Here is a 12,372-nt window from a genome sequence, read left to right on the forward strand (position 1 = left end):
AATGCAATGCGCAGCAACTAAAAATATTGTCCAAAACGGTCACTGACCTCATTTTTAACGTGAGCGGCGTGGAAATGTGTAACTCCGGTGTCACGTGGTTCAAGTTATTTTAGCTGTAGGCTACAAAAACAGCCCATCATCCTGCTTAATGTTGCAAACTTGTATTTGTTATGATATTAATTCAATTTATCATCGTAATCATGAACAGACTGGTTTGTAGCGCAGATAGTTGTAGCGTTTTCTGCACTTTGTTATTCTTCCCGTTCTCTACGTACAGCGGCGAATGAATCGGAAGTCTCGCACATTCACAGAAAACAGCTGACTTCTGCACTGGTGCCAAATAAGGAGGATAAAAGCAACTCATTTCAGCTTCCAAAGCACTACTTAAAACCAAATCGGTGCAGCTGCTCCCTCTAGTGATGAAGTATGAGGATCCTGTTACTCTGTCTTAGTCAAGGTCATTGTTCATTTGAGTGCGTTTACATGAGAGATGCCATTGTTGACAGAATATGAACACTGTACTGGGACAGTAAACACACCATCAGCATCTCTACATACCCTCATCATCCTGAACCAATCAGAAGACACCACTGCCACTTTCCCATAACAAAAAGAGTTATCATTAAGATGTATAATCGCACACTGCCATGTGGATCTATGTGGACACTGACTGTCCTATTTGATCTACATTCACCTTTCTAACACACCTGTCTTTTGTGTTTAACACGCTGAGTCTGAGACCTCTGGATTTGGACACTAAATCACTGCCCAACAGGATTATCTTTGTTCAGAACAGGGTGAGTGGATTCATTCATTTGTTGAGGATAATTTCCTGTCATTTGAGGAGATGTTCATTCGGGACAGCTAGACAGAGTAACAACATAATTTTTGATAGAAGTCTCTCATGTTCACCAAGGCTGCATTTATTTGATCAAAACTACAGTAACAAACAGTACTATTGTGAAATACACTGTCACGGCCACACACACAAAAAAAGCTGTTTGGATTTAAATAGGCAAATGCTTAAGAGTCTATGATTGGATCATTATTGCAGTGATTATTATGTTTCTAGCATATTATATGTTTGGCAACAGTTCTTCTAACCCTTATTGATGGAGTGTGTAGCTTTTCATTTCTTAAACAACCATGTAAGACCATGGCCATATTGCAGGATGACAATGTCAAAGTTCATCAGGATCAAACTGTTCAGGCTACATGGATGTGCTGGCGGAGACTTTACAGAGTGCTGGACTCTTGCATAGTCAATACAAGATCTTGACCAAAAATGTATGCAAATCTTGATGGAAATAAATGTAGAGATGTTATTTCCATCACAAGGAAGTGCATCAATTTTTGATCAAGATATTGTATTGTCAATGCGAGAGTCCAGCACTCTTTAAAGTCTCCTCCAGTACATCCCAAACACTTTCAATGAGTTTAAGATCTGGACTCAGAGGAGCCGATTCATGTGTGAAACTGATTCTTCAAGCTCCTCACAAACATTCTCACACAGTTTGATCCTGATGAATCTTGACTGTCATCCTGGAATATGGCCATGATGTGTCTCCCTATGGTTGTTTAGGAAATAAAAAGCTACACACTCCATCAATAAGGGTTAGAAGAACTGTTGCCAAACATATAACATGAAACATAATAATCACTGCAATAATGATCCAATCATAGACTCTTAAGCATTTGCCTGTTTAAATCAGTGTATTAAAATATATATTTTCTAGCTAATTCAATCCTGTGATCAAAGCTGAATTTTCAACATCATTACTCCAGTCTTCAGTGTCACATAATCCTTCATAAATCATTCTAATATGCTCTACTTTTAGGAAAACCAATGAAATAGACAAAAGCGTGTGAGGCGGAGGTCAATGATGGTTCAGGGCAAGTGTGACCTCCTCGCTCTGTGCCTGGGCATCATCGGTCTGATCGGGACGGTGGCCGTCACGGGCCTCCCCATGTGGAAAGTGACGGCGTTCATCGGGGAGAATATCATCGTGATGGAGACCCGCTGGGAGGGTCTGTGGATGACGTGCTTCAGGCAGGCCAACATCCACATGCAGTGCAAAGCGTACGACTCTCTGCTGTTCCTCCCGCCGGACCTGCAGGCGTCCCGGGGCTTGACGTGTAGCGCTCTGGCTCTGTCTGCACTCGGGCTGCTCGTGTCTCTTTTCGGCCTCCGCTGCACGTCGTGTCTCAAGGATCAACCGCGAGTCAAAAGCACGTTTGCGATTGCCTCGGGGGCGATGCAGATTTTAGCGTCCGTTTGCGTTATCATCCCGGTCTCTTGGACGGCTCACGCTATTATTAGAGACTTCTACAACCCTCTACTTGTCGACGCGCAGCGCAGGGAACTAGGAGAGGCGCTGTATATCGGTTGGGTAACGAGTGCTTTTCTTATGGCGTCTGGAGTTATATTTCTCTGTCGTCGTGTTGGTCCAAAATCAGGCTCGTCATTTTATTCACACCGACAAGTTAATAAACCCGCTTTAAACCGCTTCCAGCCCTTTAACTCTATAAGACACCAGGCTTTGCCCCAGAACAACAGCCTCTCCATCCTGCAGCCTTCTGCGTTCAGCTACGCCATTACGCCTTCTAGTGGTCAACATTCACCCTGCAGTGTGCAACCGGTGACCACTGGGTCTTTAGTGTACAGTCAAAACATCACGCCACCTCAGAACCTGGACTATCATGGCCCATATGTGATGCAAAGAAACACGCTGTACCCCCCTCAGCTTTCCACACGCTTCAACGGGAGCGATCCCTACGCGTCCTTCACCTCCGGATCCACATTTCACCCTGTGCAGCAGAACCCGCTCTACATAGGGTACAACCACTCCAGGGTGCAGTCGAACAGCTCAGACAGTAGCTTTGGATTGCGTATCTAAGTTGCAGCCCTATTTCTACATTAATTTTTAAATACTAATAATTTTAAAAATCCATCATTCCAGTAGATTTAATTTCAGAATGTTCTTCTGCTGGAACGACAAAGATTTGTCAAACATTTTTATTTACAGAAACTAGAAGTGGCAAAGTCAGCATGAAACTAAGGTTGCGATCGTCTTTTCTTGCCTATTGTGACGGTTATCCGAGTGAAAAGGCTTCTCAGACAAGAAGAAATGTAGGGCGGGACTTGATTTTGTTTATGGAGAATTGATTGGATGGTGGTGGTTTGCTATTGGTGGATCTCGTGGGATTGACAGGGATCACACTTTTAAAATTCCCTCATATCCAGGTTTTTCAAGACCGCGAGAACTCGCATTAAATATCAAACCACGAAAAATATTAATGCAACGCATGCAACATATAATTCACTAATATTTAGCTTTATTAAAGGAATAACCCAAACATGCGAATTCTGTCATCATTTACTCACCAGAGTTGTTCTCCTGTATGAGTTTATTTGTTCAGTTGAACACAAAAGAAGAATGTCCAAACAGTTGCTGGTCCCTATTGACTTTCATAGTATGAAGAAAAAAAATGGTTACCAACATTCTTCCAACTATCTTATTCTGTGTTCAACAAAAGAAATAAACTTTTTGGGTGAACTATCATTTTGCCATGCAGTGCCTTTTTTTCTCCTATTGGGCTTTTAAAAATGTGAAATGGATTTGACATCACAGCTGAGAACAGAAGCTACTGAAGGTTAAGACTGTCCTGGTGTCATTTTCCTGCAGCTCCAGAGTCTTTGTCCCATGAGATAATGTCAGAATGCAGGTAGTACACAGGGTGTCCCGCACCAGATGAGCAACTGCCCTCGAATGTGAACGCTAACGGATGGAGAACTCCAGGTAAAACTGTCAATGGATGCACATAAAGTTGTGAACTCAAAGCTGTGAGAGCTGTTTGTTCTGAATCCAGCCCTTTTAAACAACCTTTGTTTCTCATTGAGGCATATGGACAGCAAACACTGAATCAGCACACAGCACATCAAACCGGTTTTAGCCCTGTGGGATGATATTTGCTGGCAGTTAAGAAGAGTGTGTTATTCTCTAAATAAACAGCTGTGAGTTTGTCCTGGAGCTGAGAATATGACAATATTTGAAGAGATATTCATGCGAATATCCCATGGTTCTCTCTTTTCAGCAGACAGGGGACTAATATCATACTTGCCACTTATACATTTGTAAATGATTATATGCAAGTGTCTGCTGTTTTTCTCACTTGTGACTGTGAGAGAATATGTATTAAATATAGGAAATTGGATAGTTGTCACAGAGTCTGTCTCAGTTCAGTTATCTTGAGTGTAATGGTGTGACAATGATTTTTTGTGTTTGTTCACCTTTCATTGCAATCCTGTAATAGGCTGTTATTGACTTACAATGTGTGATAACTTGCCTCGACCTTCCATCGACATTATGATGATTAACCAGTAGATGGCCTTACTATAGTTATCACCCTTACCATTTACAAGTGTAGCTTACTGGGGATTTCATCTTTTTTTGTTGTTTTCATTTTGATAATTGTAAGTTGTATTGCAAAACAGCTTACAGAGATTTCTTCCCTTTGTTACACCATAAAGAAATACATAAACAATGACAACAAAAATGTATTACAATTTATAGTCGAGTGTGTTGTCAAAGTAAACACCTCTAGAGTAAATCATCCTGTAAATGCATTACCCAGCGTCATGCTTTATCTGGCTCTGTTTACAGGGGCTGAACTGTAGGCTATCCTCCCTCTCTAAATGATCTGTGATCCAGATCCTGTCTCTGTAATCCCTCTAATGCCGTATAAACCCACTGTCACAAAGACCTAAAGGATATGGGTCGCAATCACCTCTTAAACCAGATCCAGAGCGGAGGAATCACTTTCAAAAAGTTTTTTTTTTCCAGCTGATGAACAATAAAAACATTGACAGCCAATCAGAATGCATCCTGCTTTAAAGAGATCGAGCATTTAAAGGGTCCGTATGTATTTTTTTTTTCATTTCTTTTTTTTCTGTAATATAGCATAAAAATACGCTTATATGTTTGCAGATATGCAGGAAACATGCTGAGTTCATATACCTGAGACGCGTCTCTCTGTAAGCAAGGGGCGGTGAGCTGGTACGGTACCCTCTTACGTCACAGGGCACCACAACTTCCAATAGGAAAATTCAACTGCAGTATCCACTGTTCAACCTGAAGAGGGCAGCACTCAGACGTTTTTACACCATATATTCTATCTAGAATTAAAACACTTCATACCCAAAGGTAAAAAAAAAAAAAATTCAGGGGAAAGCCAACCTTTTGCGAACAAACGCAAAGTGTCTTGAGGGAACGCAAAACATTTGCGAGAGAACGCACACGCATTGCCAAATATTTTTTTCTCCCATCTCATTTTTTTTCTCTTCACCATGTCCCGGGGCTCCGTATACTACCGAAATTGCACTGCCATATTTTTATTAAGCAGAAATAGTAAGAGTAGTAAGCTATTCCGAAATCAACCACTGATCAATCCGATCAAATCTTTTTTCAACTGAGCTTGTTTAAGATTTGAATCATTGGAATGAATCAAATCTCCACCTCACACACACAAACTTCGTACAGCTGCTTATCACTTCTGACCATGGTCGTTTTAGTTGAATTTTTATATAATGCGATTGATTTAAAAAAAAATGTAGCCTATATTATTAAAAGTGGGTTAACTGCTGTTTTCATATAACTGTTAAGATTTGAATCATTGGAATGAATCAAATCTCCACCACTAGCCTAGTTCACACACAAACTTCTCACAGCTGCTTATCACTTCTGACCATGGTCGTTTTAGTTGAATTTTTATATAATGCGATTGATTTAAAAAAAAATGTAGCCTATATTATTAAAAGTGGGTTAACTGCTGTTGAATAAGGTGTCTTCCCCTTTGGCGAAATCACAGACAGCGAGTGACAGATAAACGGGTATTTAATCTGCTGGCAGATGTGCGTTTCCATCAGAGCGCCGGCACAAGATTTAATCATTTCCTCGGTGTACCAAAGAGCAAAGACGTTGTCGAGGTCGACCGCTGCCAGATTTGAAGTTAATCTTCACAACGGATCCATGTTTGCGGATCAGAGAGTCGCCAGTGCCCTCAATTGAGCTCGCGCGCACGGACTGGGAGTCGCGCGGTCCCTGTCAGAAACACCACTATGTCCTGAAAGCACCGCGGGAAGGGATGACTTATTCTGGAAAGTGATGCCCAGTTAGCACCTATGGATGTGAGGATGGGTGATTCCCACCAGTACGAGTGAGTGGAAAGATGCTGCTCGGATGGAAATCATTCCTGTATGGATACACAAAGAAGAAGGATATGTATGTTGAGTGTGTCTCCTGCAGGTGTCCCATGCTGAAGGGGACAGGTGTGAGCTTCGTCCTGCTGTGTCTGATGGCAGAGGTCAGTCTCAGCGCGCAGCAGGTCTTGAGGATCGGTGAGTTTCAAAACCCTTCATTAAAAACAGCTAGGCTATGTGTGGGATTAACATTTCTGGACTATGATGTTTGTTTGCTTCATTTTGGCCATTTCAGTGCCTCATGCTTCTATGCGATAAAAGTAGTCCCTTATTTATCCCAATGAAAGTTTTTTTTTTTTTACACTTAAAGGGTTAGTTCACCCAAAAATGAAAATTATCCCATAATCTCACCCTCAAGCCATAGGTTTATGACTTTCTTCTTTCAGACACTATCAGATATCCTGCTCTTCCAAACTATATAATGGGAGTGAATCTGTAGTTTTTGAAGCCATAAAAGCGCATTCATCCATAATAAAAGTGACCCAAACTACTTCAGGGGGGTAATAAAGACCTTCTGAAGCGAAGTGGTGTGTTTTTGTAAGAAAAATATAACTTTATAACTTTATTTTCACTGGCTTCCGGTAACAGTCGTGCGAGTCTAGTTCCAGAGTGACCTCTGACCCGACGCAACTTAACTTTTGGTCATCACATATGATTGCATATGATTTTTCTTATTAGAAAATAAATTTTAACAATCCTGAGGTGATACATGTCAATAATGGAAATAGCATAAGAGGTAGAATGTCGTTGACACTTTTTTTTTTTTTGGATAGTAAAACTAAATCCGTCTATTTGGAATCTAATGCAGCGGAATCAGAATATGTTAGGCTATGTCTTATGATCTCACGCAATTTTTTTTCTTCCTATAATTTTCTAGAAGCACAATTTGAGCTATCTAGATGACAGAATATCATCCACAAGTTCTCAACCTGAGTCATTAATTTGTGTCCCTCTTTGAATTGTGCATTCCAGCTGCAGTATTTTCATTGGACTTTCCAGTGCATTCCATCTAATTCTATTGTTTTAAGAGAGAGAGAGAGAGAGAGAGAGAGAGAGAGAGAGAGAGAGAGAGAGAGAGAGAGAGAGAGAGAGAGAGTTGGCGGGGATCTGGACAGATGCTAAAATGCAGGTTAATCTACTGTCTAACAGCTTCTTATGATCTGTTGTTGTTTTTATTGACCAGTAACCCTGATGTTTCTGATTTAATGCAGTCCAGTGTATGAATGTTGTAAGTTTGGTAATGCATAATCAATGTTAATCTCGACTCTGGCCCTCGAGGTCCACTTTCCTGAGTTTAGCTCCAACCCTAATGAAACACACCTGAACAAGCAAATCAACACCTGTGTTCGAACCCGCCTCCTATACCCTCATTCACTATCCCCTACATTACTTCATTGATATAGTCCACTTGAGGGAGTGAATGAAAACGAGTGTGTGAATTCAGACACTGACGGCTGCTGCTTTTGCATAGTTTGTGCTTGCAGTTTAATAATCATTTGAAGTTAAGCAAACCGGCAGCTCCAGTAGTAATGCGAATATTTATCTTGAACTCTGTCATGGAAACTGGCATGCACAAACCTTAATTAAACAATTTAAAGGGATAGTTCACTTTGAAATTAATTTTTGGTATGTTTTAGCTTACCTCAAGGGCATCCAAGATGTAGGTGTCTTTGTTTCCGCAGTAGTTTCAATTTTGATATTTTTAGGTCAAACCGTTCTTGTCTGTCAGTCATATAATGCAGGTCTATGGTCACCACCTCAAAGAGCATGCACAGAGAAGTCCAAATTAAACATGATTTAATGACTCGTAAATGTAATACACATTGATGACCTAAGACAGGAAACGAGCGGTTTGTGAGAAAACGAACAGTATTTATATAGTTTTTACCTCTTGTAAACACAGCCACGTCCAAGTGATCTGAGGGCGCGGGCGCTTCGGTCTGCGCAAGCGCCGGAAGCGATCTCTTCCAAAAAACAAAAAAAATGTCAACGTTGTCTGTTGATATATCTAAAACGTCTTCCATTGCGATTTCCTGTATATCTAAATATGTTTAGATCTTCACAGTGAAAGGTAACACTTCCGAAATCTCTGTGTAAACAATGAGTGACGTACACGCGCGAGAGATCACTTCCTGCGCTTGCGCAGACCGAAGCGCCCGCGCCCTCAGATCACTTGGACGTGGCTGTGTTTACAAGAGGTAAAAACGATATAAATACTGTTCGTTTTCTCACACAAACCGCTCGTTTCGTGTCTTAGGCCATCAATGTGTACTTACATTTACGAGTCATTAAATCATGTTTAATTTGGACTTCTCTGTGTATGCTCTTTGAGGTGGTGACCATAGACCTGCATTATATGACTGACAGACAAGAACGGTTTGACCTTAAAATATCAAAATTGAAACTACTGCGGAAACAAAGACACCTACATCTTGGATGCCCTTGAGGTAAGCTAAAACATACCAACAATTTATTTCAAAGTGAACTATCCCTTTAATAATCAATTAAAAAGCAATGTATGATAACGCTGTACCCACATTGGACCAGCAGTTCGGAAAATAAATGGATGATTCGCATGCATACGCCATCGTCTGGCGGGACGCGGGAATTAATTCGGCACGACTCTTACAGTGCATTATGGGTATTCTCTAGTCGTTAAGTGTACTAGATAACGTCCACTATGGTTTCGGGCACCACTAATGGATGTCCCCTCAAATAATTCCCTATGAAGGGGTAAAGGGGGTGATTTGGGACAGGATTAGAAAGCTGCAGACAGGTGAGCTTCATCTGGTTTGGGGCAAAACTCAGCAGGACGGTTGACCTCAGAGTTGTAAAGATTGTGTGATGTTGTTCACAACATAGTGTGGTTGTTGTAACAATTGAGATTCATGGATTGGTATTCCAGAGGTGGCTGATTATGTTTCTTTGGAGCCTTTAATAATGTTCTTTGTGCGATTAATCCGCCGTTATAATTTCTCCTGGTCTGAGGTCGAATCTAATCTTTTTTTCTCTGCAAACCTTTAATCTGCTCCCTATGGTTAGTGTTTCAATTAGTCCTCTCAGCCTTTGGGTTAGAAACCCAGTCGCTGGGTAATACTGAGAAACCGTCCCTGTTAAGCATGTTAAACACGCCGGGCTGATCTGCTTTCTGCTCAGAGACCCTCCGACTGACCCTGAGGCTGAGCAGCAAACACGTGTTTCATTCAGGAATACAGTTTGATTATGAGAAGCTGACTACGTTTGTTTACATTCACATTTACACTTATGCATTTAGCAAATGCTTTTCTCCAAAGTGACTTTACAAAAGAGGATGTGAAAAGTTGGATTTTATTGCTTAGAATGTTTAACAATTTATTTCAACAGACTAGAAACAGTTTTAGAATCTAGAAAAGTATAAGGATTTATGTCCAGGTCACATGTCACACCAAAATCAAAACATGTGTCCCCCCTATGAATAATTCTCATTAATTTTAAATAATAATTCTCACTAGATTCTCATTATTCTAAAACAGTAGGATAATTCACATTGCAAAACCGCATTAATAATAAATTATTATTTTTTTATATACATATATATTTTTTTAATATTGTACTCATTTTATATTAAAATATTTTAATATAAATATTAACATTTTAATATAAATACATAAATATTTGTATTATATATTAGGGGGGAGGGGGTTAAATGTGCTAAATTGTCATGAAAATAAATAAGGCTCTATTTCCTCTATGCAAAATAGGTACTTATTTTTTTCTTTTCTTTTTATGTGAAATCAAATATAACCGTGTTTTTGTCAGAACATTTTGTGATATTCAGTATATTTTGGAAAGCATCACTGTGATCTTTATGATCAGATGAATTAGATGCTGTTCTTTCATTCAAAACAATCGTTTAACTGCATTAGATTCGATTTTAATTCCTCTGTTTACTCTGTATTTTTAATCAGAACAAGCTTAAAGCATCTTATTGGCCAGTTCTAGAGATCAGGTACCCAGAACAGAGACATCTCAGTCTCACACACACACACACACACACAAACACGTGATGATGTTGAATGAATGGAGGGAACAACTGCATCTTTGTCCTTCGCTCTCTAGCTGTTGGCTCACATCACACAGTGAAGTCGGTCTCTGAGACTCAACACTCACGTCCACAACTCTCACAGCAACACACTGGCACAGTCTCAGGATTATATGACACAGATTTCAGGAAGATCAAGATGGGTTTCACCAAAAATCACAATTTTGCTTCTAGGCCATGTGAAAGGAAAGCCTAGAATAATTTGGTCAAACTGGTCAAACGTTTGGAATAATTAAGATGTTGTGTTTTTTTTTAAATGTTTGAAAATAAGTCTCTTATGCTCACCAAGGCTGCATTTATTCGATCAAAAATACAGTAAAAACAGTAATACTGTGAAATATTATTACAATTTAAAATGACTATTTTCTATTTTAATATTTTTTAAATGTAATTTATTCCTGTGATCAAAGCGTATTCAGCATCATTCCTCCAGCCTTCAGTGTCACATGATCCTTCAGAAATCAGTATTATATGCTGATTTTATAGTAGGAATTAATTACATTTGAAATAAAAAACAGTTATTTTATATTGTAATATTTCACAACATCACTGTTTATTAATGCAGCCTTGGTGAGCATGAGAGACTTATTTTTCAAAAACATTAAAAAAAAACTTAATTACTCTAAAGTTAAACTTTTGACCAGTGGTGTATGTGAGGTTTTGAACTATAGGTGGCGCTAGTGGGTTTGAAGGACTGATATTGCCATCAGGAATGTTCAGTTCAGATTCAATTTCAGACCTTGCCTGTGTGTGTTGTCTTTGCAATTCGAAGGCCCGTTTTAAAGAAACATTCAGAGAAACAATGTTATATTTCGCTCTTTATAGACAGTCTATTTATAAAAGCACTCTATCTCTTTAACCACAATTGTTGTTACATTCACAACTGAAAACAAAAACCGCTTTGAATCTTCGTCCTTTAGTCCCTCAGCTAAAAATGAAATGATTGTAAACCCGCCAGTAGATGGCGGGCAAATCACTGCCTCAACGAATTAATCATTGAATCATTCAGTCAAACGATTCATTCGAAACGGATGATTCATTCAGGGACAAGGCTGAAGTGACTGAGTGAGTCGCGAGTCACTCATTAAACCGAGTCATTCACAAACACGGATTCATTCAGTAACAAAACTGAAACTGTGTTGCTCTGAGACGCGCAATGGACAATATTGGGTCTAAAATGTAAGTCACCTAATAATTAACTTATTGTTTATTGAATTGTTGTATAAAATCAATATCACATTTCCAAACGTGCTGATATTCGGGAACACAGCACTTTTGCTCGTGTGAAGTAAACAAGACGCGGAGACTTGTCTTTCAGCATATCTTGGTTTTTGGAAGCATTTTTATTAATATTGTTTTGCCCCATTGCCCTGTTAATTTATTTGAAGATGCATTTGTATTATTTTATATACAATTTATGAATAAATGTAGCTAAATGTAAAATGCAGCTTTAAGTAGAATTTGTGCATTTGTTTTATATTTTAATGGAGTTTCAGTCCATAAGTGAAATCCATCTTTATTCAGAGTCAACAGTCTCAAAGACACACCAAGGTTGTCCGTGTGACGTGCAAACATTACAAACCCCGAGCCTGAAATCAATTAATTCCGATTTATTCCACTTCACGGCGAATTGTGCAATTTGTCAAAGTCACGCTTTTGATTGATGCCTTCATTTGATTAGCATCTCATTACCCAAAACCCCTGCGATGATGTCAGAGCTGAAGACACGTCTGCCAATGAGATATAGAAGCCGGCTGAAATCTGAATGAACTTCATGCATGATGATGATGATGTGTTTAAGGTTCATCAAGTGTTTCTGAAACTGTGCCCAGTTTGTTCCCAGATTCTAAGATGCATGTTTGGTCTGTGATTGGATGATTATATAACAGGTCATCAGGTCAGCCAATCATATCATTTCTCTCTGCTTGAAGGTCCAACCCATTGTGCATTACTGTATATTTCTGAAGGTTAGAAATGTTTTGAACTGTGTTTTGAATGATAACAACTATATTCAGGTTCAGATGCATCCGCT

The 12,372-nt window shown here is 39.4% G+C and overlaps 2 protein-coding genes across 6 annotated transcripts in view; both read left to right on the forward strand.

The window, feature by feature from the left end:
• Positions 1-687: 687 nt before the first annotated feature.
• On the forward strand, positions 688-2,945 carry LOC130073175 (claudin-8-like). The gene is made up of 2 exons (XM_056238628.1): positions 688-797; positions 1,839-2,945. Exon 2 carries the CDS (start codon positions 1,881-1,883, stop codon positions 2,895-2,897), a length of 1,017 nt encoding a protein of 338 aa, XP_056094603.1. The 5' UTR covers positions 688-797; positions 1,839-1,880; the 3' UTR covers positions 2,898-2,945.
• Positions 2,946-5,752: 2,807 nt separating this feature from the next.
• The window catches only part of grik1b (glutamate receptor, ionotropic, kainate 1b), a 51,598-nt gene continuing 44,978 nt past the window's right edge, over positions 5,753-12,372 (forward strand). For 2 of the 5 annotated variants that reach the window (XM_056238608.1, XM_056238609.1), the window contains exon 1: positions 5,753-6,397. In XM_056238608.1, coding sequence (XP_056094583.1) covers positions 6,229-6,397 — 169 coding nt within the window. In that variant the 5' untranslated portion in view covers positions 5,753-6,228. Of the gene's footprint in view, positions 6,398-11,445; positions 11,520-12,372 lie in introns of those variants that run through there. The other 3 variants (XM_056238611.1, XM_056238610.1, XM_056238612.1) reach the window with 3 other exon arrangements.

Source organism: Rhinichthys klamathensis, unplaced genomic scaffold (genome assembly GCF_029890125.1).
Source record: "Rhinichthys klamathensis goyatoka isolate OS25496 unplaced genomic scaffold, OSU_Roscu_1.1 h1tg000527l_1, whole genome shotgun sequence".
In the NCBI taxonomy this organism is placed as follows: Eukaryota; Metazoa; Chordata; class Actinopteri; order Cypriniformes; family Leuciscidae; genus Rhinichthys; species Rhinichthys klamathensis.